At 30.5% G+C, this 16,383-nt stretch overlaps 1 protein-coding gene across 1 annotated transcript in view; it reads right to left on the bottom strand.

Moving 5' to 3' along the window:
- The window catches only part of Sesn (Sestrin), a 433,167-nt gene that overhangs the window by 9,818 nt on the left and 406,966 nt on the right, over positions 1 to 16,383 (bottom strand). The window contains exons 3-5 of the mRNA XM_040719400.2: positions 15,823 to 16,008; positions 11,224 to 11,416; positions 9,610 to 9,905 (exon numbers count right to left, since the gene is read on the bottom strand). Coding sequence (XP_040575334.2) covers positions 9,610 to 9,905; positions 11,224 to 11,416; positions 15,823 to 16,008 — 675 coding nt within the window. The remainder of the gene's footprint in view (positions 1 to 9,609; positions 9,906 to 11,223; positions 11,417 to 15,822; positions 16,009 to 16,383) is intronic.

Genomic DNA, 16,383 nt, shown 5'->3' with positions numbered 1-16,383 from the left:
AGACATTAAGTCTTTTTTTTTTATTCTTAGAGACATTTGATGGAGTTTCATGAAGATTTATTGCAAATTTGCTCATTTTAAGTAGTAGTAAAAATATCAACTATACAAAGCCCCCTAAAATGGGGTCTCCTTCAATCGTGATACAATTTGTTTAGAGTCAATTTTGAAAGAAAAAAAATACTCATAAAAAAGCAAAAAAATAATGTTGACATATTTATCATCTTTTTCCCTGAAATAAGTAGGCACCTATGAATATAAGTATAGTCGTATAGGTACTAATAATTCAAGCTCTACCTATAAAGGTAAGTTAACAAAGAACAGAAAAAAATAATACAATAAAAAAGGGTATTTAATGGATTTGTTGTTATAATATAATGTTTAACATGTTCAATCTTGTCAAATTGTCTAAGCAAATATGTGATGTGTCAAAATAAAAGCATTGGGATTGTTGGGATAAAAATTAAGAATTTTTTTTTTTTTTTTTTTGCTATTTTACTCCATAAGAAGGATCATATGATTTTTACGGACCATAATGAACTCTTATATCAGGAAAATATTATTTGTCTCTATGGAGATATTATAGTAACAGATTTTAGCTTATCAATGAAATTTCTATTTTATATATAATGTTTTAGAAGTTGCAGTTTTTTTAATGAAAGTAAATCTATTTCTATGTTGAAGATTGCGTATTGAATTTTTATCAATCGTAATAAAGTATCTCATAACTGAGGCTTCAATCCGTATAACCAACAGATTGCAATAAATCTTGATATAAATTTCAGCTGTTAACAATCATGGATATAGTAGAAAATATACTGTAAAAGAGAATAGATGTTCATTTTTAACGAGTGAATAATCCCCATATGGAGTTAGTTTTCGTCTTCCTGTTGGAATATGATTTTTCCCAATTCAATTAACTCAGCTGATGTAAAAAAGTAGGGTTTACGTTGAAAAGTGTAAATTTGTTTTCAATACAAAGGATAACTTAACCACATCTCTTTTTGTAGCAGCTAAATACTTCTACAAAAGTTTTATATTTTCAAAAGACGTCTGCCTCACAAATCCAAACTCTCATTAAGAATAACTTGTCTCTATTCCTAATTTTATCTACATACGTTTCTACCCAAAAAATCAAAAATGTTTGTTCAAAGAGTAGAACTAATCAATTATTTTAGCTTAATCATCCATGTTCACGGAAACCATTCCAAGCTGATGTTATGTTGACGAATCACATGTACAATATATATGCAAATATCGACTCTATTTCTTCCGAGTCCATTTGGGAAGAATCATCAACGCTTTGCAAGAAATGAATGTATGTATTTGGAGCCCTGGAGTACAATAGATACAATGAAAAAGTTAAATTGTTAAAACATGATAAGATAATGTTCTATTCTGTAGTAGTATTTATTATACATTAAGTGGAATCAAATGAGATTTCTATCGCCAAGTTTCACGTATATATATATATATATATGGTAGATATTTTATAAAGCATTCACGGCACAATAAGAGTAAGAATAATAGCTGTAGTAGAAAGAGAGAAAGAGAGAGAAGCGGTTTGGAAGAAGTTGACTAACAAAGTAGTGAGTCGTTATTTAGAAATACGTTTCAACTCCCTTTAGTATATATGTACCTATACACACACAAGTAGTATAACATAAGTACCGCCTATCATTGCAAAATAAAAATGTAGGCGTTTATAAAAAAATTATATTTATATATTAATATAATAGACATATATCTATATATATATTTTTTTTTGCAAATAAAACGTCGTCATATTATATATGTAGACTTAATTCCTGCGTGTCTCTCTTTCTCTCATTTAACAAAGTACCACCACGAAAAATCCAAATAAAAAAATATGTTTCTTACTATGAACGATAAACAAAGGTAAAAGTTGGACTTTTTTTTAGATATAAGTAACATATTATGACAAATCAATGAAAATTGTTTTAATGTTTTTTATTTGTATGAATACTTGCGGGAGTACCTGGAATTGCCTGGAAATATTAGGCGTCGATTAACATATAAACATTGCTTTAATAATATAGAAGATTATTTTCCAACAAATCCTTCGTGTTAATCTCCGTTTTTCATTTGTACAATAACACGTTGCTACTAACTCAATATTTACATGACGTTCCCTCCTCAAGAAATACAAAATAATCATAACAGCTTGAGGAAAAAAAAAATGATTTGATGAGCCAGGGAGTACTTTAGTTTGTTGCTAAACCTTAATTTAAAGTCAAACTCATTTATTTAAATTTTATATAAAGGAAATCTTACTGTATTTTTGCAATTGATATTCTGAAGAATAAGATTTATTTTTCTTCTGCGTTATCTACTATTCAATTCCTGAGAAGTGTATGTCCGTTCACTTCTGTGTATAATTTTAATAAGTTGACTCTTGTATGATTTTAAGGAGCCGACTCTGCGTATTATGAGCTTAAAAAATATATTACATTAGATTTCGATTTTGATATTAATTTATATCAATCAAGGGCCTTTGTTTATCAATCCTACTGAGTCATAGATACTTATTTTGATAAATTAACAATTCAATGTACATAGTATTTAATAACTATTCTCCACATTATAATTTATAATTGGCAACAACAGGCAAAAAAATACAAAAGACTATCTACCATTTCCTTCCTTTCCTTTTTGACAGTCGAAGCTGAGAATGGATAAAAAAGATAGTCGTGTTCCACACATCATTAAAGGAACTAGTGTACCAGAGTTTGATAAACACCGCTTTATAACATAATTTCGTATTATATCAATTTATAAGGAACAAATATTAATGAATTTGTATATACAATAAAGAAGTAAATAAGAATAACAGAAATATATGATATTTCTGTCGTTTTATACGGCATAAAAACAAAACAAGAGTATTATTGGAATTTAATATTTAGCAGTATTTCGAGTAAAAAACACTATGTATCCAATAAATGAGAGTCTGTATTTTATTTTAAACTCTTTTATTCACTAATTTGATGCATTGTCTAATAGCCAATTTGACCGGAAGCATTTGAAGTAAAAAAATGTCTTAAATAAGAATTAATGAGCATTTGTCCAACCACAAATTTTGGCCAGAAAAACATTTATTTTATTTATATGCTTCATTAAAAAACAACACTATTTGTCAATTTGTAAAATAACTAAAGCAAGTAAAGAATTTAAATAAATGGGACTATGGGATTTTTGACAAAAAAAGAAATACTAAACGCCTTATATGACAATTTAAAAAAAAGTGACAAAAAGCAAAATTTGACAATTATTTTTTTATAAGCTTAAAGATAAAGTTTATGGGAAGAGACGATATTGACCATCTAACCTTTTAAAATTTAAAAAATAAAAATATAAAAACAAGTTATGTATAAAAAGTTCCAAGATAATAAGTTTTTTTACAAAAAATTTTGTCAAAAAAGACACAATTTTTAGTACTAAAATTTTTTCAATAAAAGATGGTGACCACAAAAACAAAACAAAAATTGTCAAGAAAAACTTCCTGGAAAGAAAAAAATTGACCGAATAACAAACATTTTTGAATTTAAAAAAATATAAAGGAGAAGATATAAAAAATAAAATGACCCAGATAGTAACTATTTTACAAAATTTTTTGTCAAGAAATACAAAATTTTGAATATTGAAAGTTTTTATTTAAAATTGTGACCACAACAAAAAATAATTGGCAAAAAGCTTTCTATTTTCGACAAATTTGATAAGAAACATATACTCAAGGGGGGGGGGAGGGGTATTGAATAAAAGAAGAATTAAAGATTAAGGCATCTTTTTATAATCTATTTGAACTACATATAACTTAAAATCAAGAAACAAGATAAGTAATGATTTTGTATATATTACTAGAGGAATTTTTGGTTGGAAGTTTGCACAACGTGTGCCAGCAAATCGTAAATGAAACTTTGGAAGGGTTTTGTTTACTTATCAAATAGTTTACCGATTTTTTCCCATAGTATCAATAAAAACAAACAATTATTGTGAAAAAAATTTGTTCATCAGACCAAATAAAAGCGAGATAAAGGTAACAAGAAATTGTGTATCTGTGCTTCTTGACTCGAGAATGAGTTATAAGGATATTTCACGCATCTTCTCTTGCCCTAAGGGTTTCACTACCAACCTTAAAAAGCTGAAGAAGTGCCTCCTATCAATATCAGCAAACACTCAGCCTCCGCCATAATACTCGGTGTATTTGCAACCTCTCATGTGTATTCGGATGCCCTAAAAATTGCCTTGTAGAGGGAGTGGGCTGATATGTCGGAGGAATACATGGAGAAACCAGCAAGGCATGATATCGAGATCATGGGGTAGGCCAAGTGTGGTCACTTTGAGATTGAATTGTTTATATAAAGTCTATATAAGTTTTTTGTTAATCTTGATAAATTTGATATTGGGAAAATTCGTCCATGATTCGTAGGAACACATTGTACATCGCATCTCGTAATAAAATAATCATCCCCCTCCCACATATTCAATGCATATTAATTCATAACTTCCCTCCAAAAAGTATCATTATTTGTAGTAACTAATTATCACAAAAATAAAATGAAGATACTTAGATAGAGGGAACAAAAATTCCTAATTACTCCGCTCTTTGCAAAATATGAATAAAAATATATTGAACAAAAAGTAAAAAAGCAAAAACAAAAAACATGGAGTTTGGGTTGATTAAAAAACCATCATCTACTCAAGAATAAAAAAATTTATTTACATATTATGTATATTAAGCCTTGATCTTAAATAAGCTTCCCCCCTTGAAGATGATGAGTAAAAGATTGACTTTTATCAAGTGACATTTAGGAACATAATAATTATAACTTTTGTAAATAGCTATTGATTTTTTGATTTTTTTCCAGAAAATATTATACTTCAAAACTTTTATGAGTAGATTTGGAGTTTTGAAATTGTTTTTCAAAAAATTTAATATTTGAAATTTTATTTTCCTAAATATCAATTTCTTCAAAAAAAAAACAACAATTGTCAGTAAATGGATTTTCGATTTTTTTTCAAAAAATTTAATATTTGAAATTTTATTTTTGAAATTTTTTTGTGAATAGCTATAGATTTATTTTTATCGAAAAATAATAATTTTTTTGATTTTTTTTTTTCAAAAAACCTTCCAAAACAAACAAAAATATAATCCTTTCCTGTGGAGAGTCTAGTAGTCTGCTCCCCGATGCCTTTCTGGAACAATCCTGTGGGAAGGAGAAATGGTATCTCAATCCTCGTACTGTGTGATCATGGTAGCGACTAGGACAATGTTTTTCTTAACTATCAACACCTAATTATGTTTTATGTTTACAACATTGCTTATAGAAACATTGTAAAAAAATAACTCTTAACCCCCTCTCAAAATTTGTATAATAGAGATGTGTCAATAATAAACATTTCTTGGTAATAAATCAGTCTATAGATTAAGATTGGAATACGAATCAAATCGGCATGGATAAAATAATTTAAGACATAACTAAATAATTTCAGACTTGGGCCGATTCTCAGTACTAATATTTGTATACAAATTGTGTTCAAGTTGTAGATTGCAACAGGTGCAATCAAAAAATGCAATGTATAATTTTGAATAAAGAATTTCAAACTAATTGAAACAATAAGTCTAATTGAATTTGTAAAATTCCATTAAATCTTAACTATTGACCTTTTTACCTTTATTATCTAATTTTTGACCCTTGATAGAGCCATTCATTCTTCTTCTTTTCAATGCACTCAGATTTGTTTAGCTAAGAAATTAAATTACCTTTTTTATAGAAAAAAATTATTTCACTATCGTTTATAAGTGTCAACATAAAATCAGGTTGATATAAAAATGAAGAAATGGGAAAAAAAAAAAAAAAAATTCAATCTATTTTACTCTATCAGAAAGGATCATATAGTTTTTAAAACCCCATTATTCACTTTTATATGAGCAAATTATTATGTGTCGGTATGGGGTTACTTTAAGTAAGATTTTGAGCTTTTCATGATGCTTCTATTTTAAATTTAAGGCCTTAGAAGTTGCAGTTATTATGTACATTTGTTCAATGTTGTATATTGACGTATCCCCATACTAACACAGTCAAAAAAACAACATGAAGTCATCAACAATTCAATAATAAAATCACTGTAGATCAAATTTAATCTAATACCGATTTTTCTATGGGACCAATCCTTACCAAATGTTTCTATTTGACCGATTCAGATGGAACTTCTTTAAAGGCTTCGTACGGGTCTAGGATATCTAAACTGCAAACCCAACACTAAATTAGTATGAAGTCAAATCCTAATTAATGCTGTTAATTTCCCAACTCTGCTCAGTGTATGTAGTCTTACCAAAAGAGATTCTAAGGAAAGAGACTTCCTACAAACTTATGAAGAACATTAACTCTGATAGGTAGGTCTGCTATATTTATGATTTGACTAGCTTTATTATGAGGGAGGTGATTTTTGTAAAGAAACATAATGGGTTTTATTCTACATGCGCTATACTAAATTACCATCTGTTATTATTTTTGAATCAAGGTTTTATTTTGAGTGTACATACCGGGTGGTCCATTGAAATCTGAATAACAACTAATTCAATCATCAATAATGGTTCAGTGATTAAAATTAATTCATATTTCCATTTATCAAAGTATAAAAAGTTAGTAATAAAACAAAACAAGCTTAAGTTCTATAGCTTACGTTCAAGTCGAGAAAATGACACTTGAACGTGATGGACGAATTTTCATTTGCGCGCTCCAAGCCTTTGGGCTTCTGCAGGACCACTGTCTAGTCTGTAGCAAGTACGCAACATTTCAGAGAACGAACGACAGGTTCTGTCAAGAAAGCCTAGGCTAAACACCTCAAGTCCATGAGGGCGTATCAAAAAAATCTTGCGGTTTTACACCAGACCGTCCCGAGAGCTATTAAAAAAGAGGGTGAAAAGAGCCTTGTAAGGGTTGAGAGGCCACTTTTGACACCAGCAATAAAATAAACCCATCTCCTATATTACAAGACTATTTGGAATTAGTCTTTTCAAATCTGTTTTAACTCTTTTGACACCCCTACAGCCCTGATGCCAAACCCCTTGGCTACACCTTTTTGGTGCATCTCGGGAGGAATCCTTTAGTGTCCTTCACCTAAACGATGAGGCCCTCAAAGCCACTGTCAGCTAGCACTGGGACGCCAGGACAGAGGAGTACATTAGTAGTAGGTGCCAGGCATTTCGCCGCCCCCTGGAAGCCCTCATTGACGCTAAGGATGGCTACATTAATGATTAAGAGTGCTCAGGCACACATCTTTTTAAGGAATTAAGTTTGTTGAAATTCTATTGTTAATTAATAAATTATATCTTCTTAAATTTTTAAAAAAGTATTCGGATTTTAATGGACCACTCGGTAATTGTTATTTTATTTCCTTATTATTTCAATCCACTTATAGTCCCTTTCTTGAGAGTATCTTATGACTTACGTATACCGGGTGTAACAAAAAAAAAATTTGGACGACCAACGGAGATTACAAAGCAGTTGAGGATCTCTAACATGAACCCGGTTCAAAGTTCCAAAATTGGTTGGAGGACAACTTGCCTTTCTGTCCAAAGAAAATGTGCCCCCCCCTACTCACCAGATGCCAACCAATTGGACTTCATTTTTTGGGTGCATGTTGAGTCCAAAGCCTGCATCGTCCGTCACCTAAATATCACCAACCCCAAGGGCACTGTCAACCAGCACTGGGATGCCAAGTCTGAGGACTACATCAACAATGGGCGCAAGACCATCCGTGACCACCTGGAAGCAATCGTTGCTGCCAAGTGGGCTACATGGATGATTAGTATAGCCAAGACATTATATTAGGTATTTTTATTTTATTGACGTACCTAGTACAACTCGTTGCTGAAATACATATTGCTGAATTTCTATTGAAAGTGTAAATATTTTTTCGTTCCACCCGGTACATTATCAGTAACAAACTACACATGTTATAAACAAAGATTTATAAAAGGCATACTATTGGACCTTTTGTGATTGTATACAAAGGTACACGACCTAAGAGCCTGTTCTAATGTGAGTACCTTAATATAATTTTAATTAACTTCCTCAGTGAGACATATATTTATTTTTCTAAGTTAAGTTATGTTGATAGGTTAGATGACTTGAAAATTGTAATAAATAAATAGACAACGGACGATGTCTTCTGAACTCCTACCGAGAATCCCCCTTAGATTCTTGCGTTACATTACTAAACATGTTTTGTTGTTTTCTTCTATTCACCCCCCTTCCCAAAAAAAAATTACTCAAAGAAAATAACAAGAAGCATAATGTACATTATTAAGTCCTCAAATAATTTATAAATAATGTTGCGTTTCTTATCTATAAAAAAAAACCAATCAGCTATTGAAATGTTCATTCAAAGTCATTCAGCGTTTCGTAATTTATGGAAAAGTAGCTAAGTAACAACACCTTTAACAAAGAAAAGAAAATAATTCTTCATTTGCCAACCCTATACGTTGTCCTGTTGGATTGAGTAGATTCCTTGCCTATCTGAAATCTTTTATCCCAAATAAAATGACACCACACCAGATGATTCCCATAATTTACATTGTTAATTCAAAATTGATATGAAAATTTAATATTGAAAAGCTTTTGAGAATAGCTATGAATTTTTAAAATATTTATCCGAAAAATTTAATATTTGATATTTTTTTCCGGAAAATTTTATATTTTAAATTTAATTTTAGAAATTTTTTACCAAAAAATTGCAGTTTTTTCTGAACAACTATGGATGATTGAAATTATTTATCAAATTTTTTTGTTATTTTTATTGACAGACAAAAATTAATTTTTCATTTTTTTTTCTAAATTCACCGCTGTATATAGTTGTATAAAATATGACCTTGGACTTGTGTTATACTTTTTGTAGTTGGAGTCTGAAAAATGTTTTTATTTTTATTGTATAAAGCTGTTATCACGATTACTTAATTACTGAGGGGGTGAGTTCATGGAAAATAAAGAGTAATACTGAGGATTGGTTGGGTAGTTATAAGTAATGTTATGTTAGTCTTAGGACCAGTCCTATAATAACTTGCTATGGGTAATGGTCCTTAAATTGTCGATCCTTCGTACCCTCAGTACTAGAAATGATTTAAAAAAAAGAAGAAATGAAGTTGAGTCACGTCATCAAGGACCAAAAATAATAAGTTTTGGAACTGATATGCTGGATCGGAACGGACCCATAGTCTTCAATCTTAAATATGGACTGACACAGCACGAGTTCTAAGGTAAAGCCCTTGTTGGACTAATTAAGAGTTGAATTGATGATCGACATCGTGGTATCTTCCCGCATATATTTGTGTGCTTTTCCTTTCTCTGCTAGATGATTGCAGCTTATATTAGATTCGCGAAAAAGTAATTTGGATTTTTTTTTTAAATAGGTTTATATTGGACACATGACCATGTTGATTTTGAGTTACTTGTTTTGGATAAACTACAAGGTCTTTTTTTTTTTTTTTTACATTTATACGCATTATACTTCCTTGTTCAAATACGGATCATGGTGTCGTAATTTCGCCATTAGTAGTGTAACAAAAAAAAAAAAAACTATACTCACTCTGAGCAAAAATATGGGATGCTCCTCTTCATCACTTCTCTGTACAAAATCCATGAATCTATAGTCATGATGCGTTGTGTATTTCGTGGCATCCACATCCAAAAGGATTTCCTTTTTTAAGGCTGCAATAGTATTGGAGTATTTCTGCTCAGCCAGAACGGCGTAAAAGTCCGAGTCACGTACCTCCTCTTCTTTTTCTTGTATCTCAATTGCTTTATAGCGACGAATAATTTCAGATAGCTCCAATTCCTCTCTCTTATCATTCAAATCCTTCATACGCTCCACTAATCCAGGAACTAGTTAATGTAAAAGATTACAAAGATGGAAAATTAATGAGAGAACTTAATAGTTGTATAATGTATGTAACGGGATGTTAGAAACAAAGAGCATGTCTATTTTTTAAGTACACATTTTATGATATGTTATTCTTATTAAGCAACTGATTATTAGCCTTTCTTTTCCTCCCCCCTGACGTCACAAATAAGCGCATGATTTACGCATCCCTGCATTGAATTCAATTATTTACTAATATATGCATAGAACATTTACACTGACATCACAAATTGCTCATAGTTGGTACTTAAATTGAATAAAATATGCTTTTGTTATTGCAATCTTACACATGTACTATTTGAATGAAATATATTTAATAGATACTGAATATATCTTTGAAATGCCTAGATTTTTACAATTAACTTTCCTTTGAATCAATTCCAAACTAAAAAATTGAAATAAATTAATATAAATATCCAATTCTTGCAAAAGTAACAGTGAATTTATGGACCACATTATGTAAATAAGATGCCACCTGTCCAATTTGAACATCCAAATACACCGCAATAGTTGAACATTTTCCAAAGTCTGAATTTAAATAAAGGCTATCGTTATTATAAAGGCTTGATTGGCTAGTTCCCAAGATGGCCAACCTCTTCAATACTCAAGTAAAAACGCTCTTTTGTAAATAAGCATCTCCATTCTTCCTATTACGTCATATGTTTTTGTCTCTCCATAACCTTTTATATAACACTTTTCTGTTATGGTATTTATATACAAATATTAATCGACTTTTATATTTAATTAATGGTATTGTAGATATTTTCTAACATTTCCAACAATTCCACAAACATTTTCTAAATTATCGAATGGTTCACAAATGACTGCTCTAAAACATATTTGTACATTAATAAACATATTTAGAGCCGTCATAGATTGCAAAAGGGGACCCCGAAAGGAACGTCATCTGAGAGGTTGATACAGTTATTAAAGTTCCCATTTTCTAAAATACATCTTAAAAAAAGTTAATTGTTTTGGATATTTTTTCATTTCGTATTGTTTTGTTACATTCAGTCTCGTCATTATTTTGCCATGAAAATAAAGTTCTTATTTTAGTCTGATAAAACATGCTTTCAATTTGTCTTTGTCTCGTAATTGTCATGTAAAAATACTCCTTGACGATAACACTGTAATAATATAGTCGTAGCTCACGTTTTCTTTCTTATAAGGTTTGTCTATGTATTCCCCCTACAAGGTATCTAGAAATGATGACGAGATGTGTAAATAATCTCTGGGATACATATTATTCGAAGAAATATTCTCTTAATTGGAAATAATTACCTATTGGCTTTGTTGAGGTTCCTTCTGAATGACGTAGAGTTTCTTCATCCTGTGTTTCTTCCCTAATGGCCTCTTCCATCGTAACGCATCCCATTAAAAATGAAGAAAGGGCGTGAAAGTGGCACAATAAGGTCACAGCTTCAACGACCTCAGAAATGGACCAATTATCGCCCTTGTTTCCGCTTGTTAACTCCTTATGTAACAAATGTAAAATATAGATATACAAAATAAGTAAGGACGGAAGGAGAAATGAAGATCATATATGTAATTTACAATTTAATAGGCATATACATAGCATTCAATATATATATATATACATACATTAGGGTGGCCCTTAAAAATCAATGTTGTACTTTGACTAGTCTAACCATTTCAGAATTTGTTCCCTCAATAATAAAACTTCGGATTGGATAATATTTTCGGTACATTTATAAGTTTACCAGCACGACTTATTTTTTCTTTCTATTTCGAAATTGGAGACATTAACAGCAGATAGTCCTAATTCAATAATCGCTACAATTTGATAATGTGGATATTAGTTCGCAATGCAAACAATATACTTTTGGATTGAGAAGAGCTAGATCTCAACTATCTCGAAATATTTGGACAATTAGCACTTTGGAAAAAAGGATGAAAGTCAATACAAGGGTTCTTTACGAGGAGGAGGTTTTGAGTTTGTCTCTTATGAAGTACACCAAAGGAGGGGGACTTGGAGTCGATTTGTGGACAGAAGGATGAGGCCAGAGGAGATAATTTCTCATTAACTAAAGCACACATAATTTTTTTTAATCTACAATGAACCATTACAGTTTCCTTACAGAATCAAGATGAACTTCTTTGTAATCAATTTCATTAACTCCTCAAAAAAAAAATTACTATACATATACATAAATACATATAAGTATAGTACTCCAATGATTGTCAAAAAACCAACGTGGAAAATTATTCGAGCAATTGTGTTCCACTGAGTCCACATCCTTAGGGTCATCCGTCGGGCGTGGGCTGGAGGGGCTTTAGCCCACCAAAATTAAAGAACTTTTATCTTTCACTGGATAATTAAATTTTTGAATTTTACATTATAAATTTCCATTTCAAAGTTTGATTTTTTTGTTAGCAGCAGTTTTTTTTTATTATTTTTTCCAAAAAATCTCAAGTTTTGAGAAAAGCTATGAATTTTGGAATTTTTTTCCAAAAAATTTAATATCTTCAATCTTTTTCAAAATAATTTAATTTTCTTTTTTTTTTTTTCAAAAAATTCAGCAAACCAGAACCCCCTTCCCCCCTTACTTGTGGATGCCCCTGAACTCTCTCTTCCTTTTGCGAGTTGCTTCACTACTTAGCAAAGTTATAACCTTATCATCAAAATGTAGCGATCATTGAATTTCAACTAGTTGCTGTCGCTGTCTCCAATTTCGAGCTAGAAAAAGAAAATATAACGTACGGACAAACTTAAACAATTTACACCATATTTTTTGACTTTAATTAATAATCAATTATGACCCTTGTACATCAAATTTTTTGTTCTATATTGACAAATTAGTCCACGAATATGGACACATGGATATTTGCACTATTAGAACAGATGGAGAGAATGAAAATAAAAATATGGTTTAATGTGGTACAAAAAAAAAAAAAAAAAAAAGAGGCAGCCTAATATACATATGTGTGTATGTACGACAACGATCATAATATATCTGAGATCGCTCAACCAAGAAAAATAATTATTGATCGAAATCATTATCATATTATGTTTATTAAAGATTATGTATATCATATAATACTCATTTTCCGTGATTATTTACTCAGAGAGTAGATGAATGAACATTTTGAATACAGGGGGGGGGTGAAAGTTATCATCCATGCTTAACTCATGATAATATAAACCATTCCTTCGATTGATACATCCCTTTATCTGATTTTGTTAACCCTATAACGCCATACGTATTACATTAGATACTGCAGTCTTGGAGTCTACTATTTGAGCAGTTTGAGACTAGAGGGAATAGCAAATATTGTATAACACATCAATGGATCATACAAATTTCTTACATATGAGTAGTGAATAAAATCATATTTAATTTAGGAATGTTAAAAAAAGGAACCGAAAATCAACATGGTAAGCTTAAAAATTTGAAAAATGTTTTGCAGGAGAGAAGCTTAGCTGTCATGACATTTCATTTGATCAGCTACAATCAGCTGGGACTAGGGACACGGAAATAAGCAACAAATTTGGCAAGATTTACTCCTTTGTTAATTCTCAATTATACTCTGAGTCCAACACGGACTTACAATTGTAACTCCACAGCAAACCCTCAATTAGATTTTGAATATACTTTAATGTATTAAGAAAGGAAGTTCACTACTCAGGAGTTAAATAATAAGGAGAACACCTAAGGAAAATAAAATCCAAAAGAAATTACCAATTACAAAATATACACACGATTTACATTACTATATGACAATAAAAAGTATAGATTGCTTAAGGACGCTAGTGTTGCGTAAGATCACGGCAACTTTTGTTTGCCCCTGCAAAATATAGAAAGAGAAACAAAAGAAAAAAAAATTGATTATTATAGTACAAATTTACCCGATAACCCTTAACTTTATATCGAGTCGATAATTAATAAATCTTCGGCGCTCTAGATATTTTTTATGCTTATGACCTTCCAATGTTGCAAACGTATTACAACATCAAAAAAGTGCTAAAGACACGTGTTTATTTTAAGTTTGAGGCAAAATATGGACAAAATCTTTCATTTGGCTTTAAAAAACATCAACAAAAACAGTCAATCAATTACATTGAATAATACACATTCGCTATTTCAGACTAAAAAATTAAGAATCTGAATGTTTTTTTTTATCTTGGATTTTGACCGTTTTTTTTATTTTGTTTTTTTTTGTAAACACAATTTAATTTTTAAACACACATGAGTGAGTAAGGATTCTGATTTCAAAACCCTTGTTCTGCATTAAACTAGTGGGCATTATAGAGTTAAACAAAATGTTCAACTATGAAGTTATGTATAAACTACATACAGTATCAATTTTGAATTACAAACATGAAAAACTTGTTATTTTTCTTATATATGTGTACAAATATATTTAAATAGATGTTAATATATGTAGACTCAGAAGTGAACAAGATCAATTGTCCTGCGGAAATTGTCAAAACTTTTAGACATTGAATGACAAAACATTCATGATTTATGGTTATATTGAAATGAGACAAGATATGAAGTTCATTTTACATCTATGAAAGTGTTTGTTTGCTGTATATTACTATTGTAAAGATATTTATTATTTTTGCACCGGCTCCAATACTAAAATAGGTATTGATAGTTTGATAATTTGTCAATTAAAAAATGTATTTAACATCACTTGCACAAATGTCCGAAGGATTTTTGTTCGGGGTTGGCGCTAGCTTAGAAATTTGTGGATATATATAATAAAAAAAATTACGTAAATGTGTATACAAAAATGTCAGAGAAAGCAAAAACGGTTTCTCTAGTTCGTAACATGAAGAGGATTTGGTAATTTTTCAAGACTGTTGCCATAACTATTTAATTCTTGAAGAATTAACATCTAAATATAAATTAATAACTAGGGAGTGAGTTCCTCCAGAAATGAGTAAAATTGCTGGGTAGTTATATGTTAAAGTCCCTTTTCGACTCAGAGTAGAATTGAGGAGCGTCATCGCCTATATCTGTCTGTACCAGGGGGGTTTGGTATTGATTTCCTTCCTTTTACGACTGCTGTTGTGAAACGTATTGACTACTAGGCTGTCTAGGTTATTTTTTGTTTCTTTTATTTTTACAACCAAGAAAGACATATACAACATATGTATCGCCATTGATGTAAATCGTCTCTTATTATTTAGCTGACCTGCTTTTTTGGAATTGTTAAACTGAAGAAGGGATTTTCCATTCATCAGCTGTTGTTATTATTATTTAACTTCCTTTCCTACAACATTCTATTTTATTTAAGACCTGTCTGCTCATAAAAGATTGAATAACCTTGCGGATTTATAGTAGAGTTATTTATTCTTATAAGTCCTTGTTGAACTCAAACTCTAATTAAGGATCGACATTCGAGTAATTCTTGCGTATGTCCTTGGTTAATTCCTTCTCTACCTTCTCATTTCCCCCAGCTGATTGTAGATGAAATAAATAAATGTTATGACAACTAAGCTGCTCTCATCCATAACATTCCTCTCCTCAATCATTAATGAAGAACGACAACAGATTTAGAACACAAACTGTTCAGATTACCGACAACAACAAAACTTGCAGGGTAAAAAATGCTTAGGATTTGTAGCCATATCTACAAGGTTAAATTATGACTTAACTTATGAACCTGATATGTGTGTGAAATATGGATTTAAAGAGAAACAAAGCATTTATAAATAATAAATACAGATGTATGCTTAATTTATCCGTATGGCTTAGAATACATTTTAACGTTTCGTTTATGTGCTATAATATTAAATCTTTTTATAACAAGATTAGAGCCCCCTAATACTAATAATAGTCGCACAATATATTTTTCTTTTCTTTTTTGTGTTTTTAATGTCTTTGTTTATGAACACTAAAAAGGACTTACTTTTATGTGATGTTGACTGAGTCTCCAGGGTCGATGAGCCAGAATGATATTCACATTGTTCAACTTCATCATTTTCTCAGATACTGCACTCAGTCCTTGACTTAACCACTTTTCATCTCCTCCTGCAGCTTTGAATTCCCGTTGATGATAGCCAATAAGCTCTACACAGTAGTGTCGTGATACAGCCTGAAAAAAAAAACATAGGGATATTTAGATAGATTGAAATCAGTGGCCAATAATGATATGGAAAATATACATATATGTATTTGATATTTCAATTGAAAGGCTCTTTTTTGGGGAATTCACCCCTGGATCTTTGTAACTAATAAAAAAACAAAAAAATGTCTATATTTTTTTCCCTCTCTTCCCAAATTTATTGAGGGGATTCAATCATAAATTTGACAATTTTTTTAGATGGGACATTCCTTTATGCACATACTATGTACGTAAATAGGTAGATATTAGTGTTTGGTCTTAGTCTGGAAACCCTAGATCCGTATGAAACCATTGGGATTTTTAGTGGATCAAAATAATTTTACCCTTTAAAGAAGTTTTTTTATT

Source organism: Lepeophtheirus salmonis, chromosome 9 (assembly GCF_016086655.4).
Source record: "Lepeophtheirus salmonis chromosome 9, UVic_Lsal_1.4, whole genome shotgun sequence".
In the NCBI taxonomy this organism is placed as follows: Eukaryota; Metazoa; Arthropoda; class Copepoda; order Siphonostomatoida; family Caligidae; genus Lepeophtheirus; species Lepeophtheirus salmonis.
Note: the sequence above shows the minus strand (reverse complement) of the source record. Positions and strands in the feature narration are given on the sequence as shown.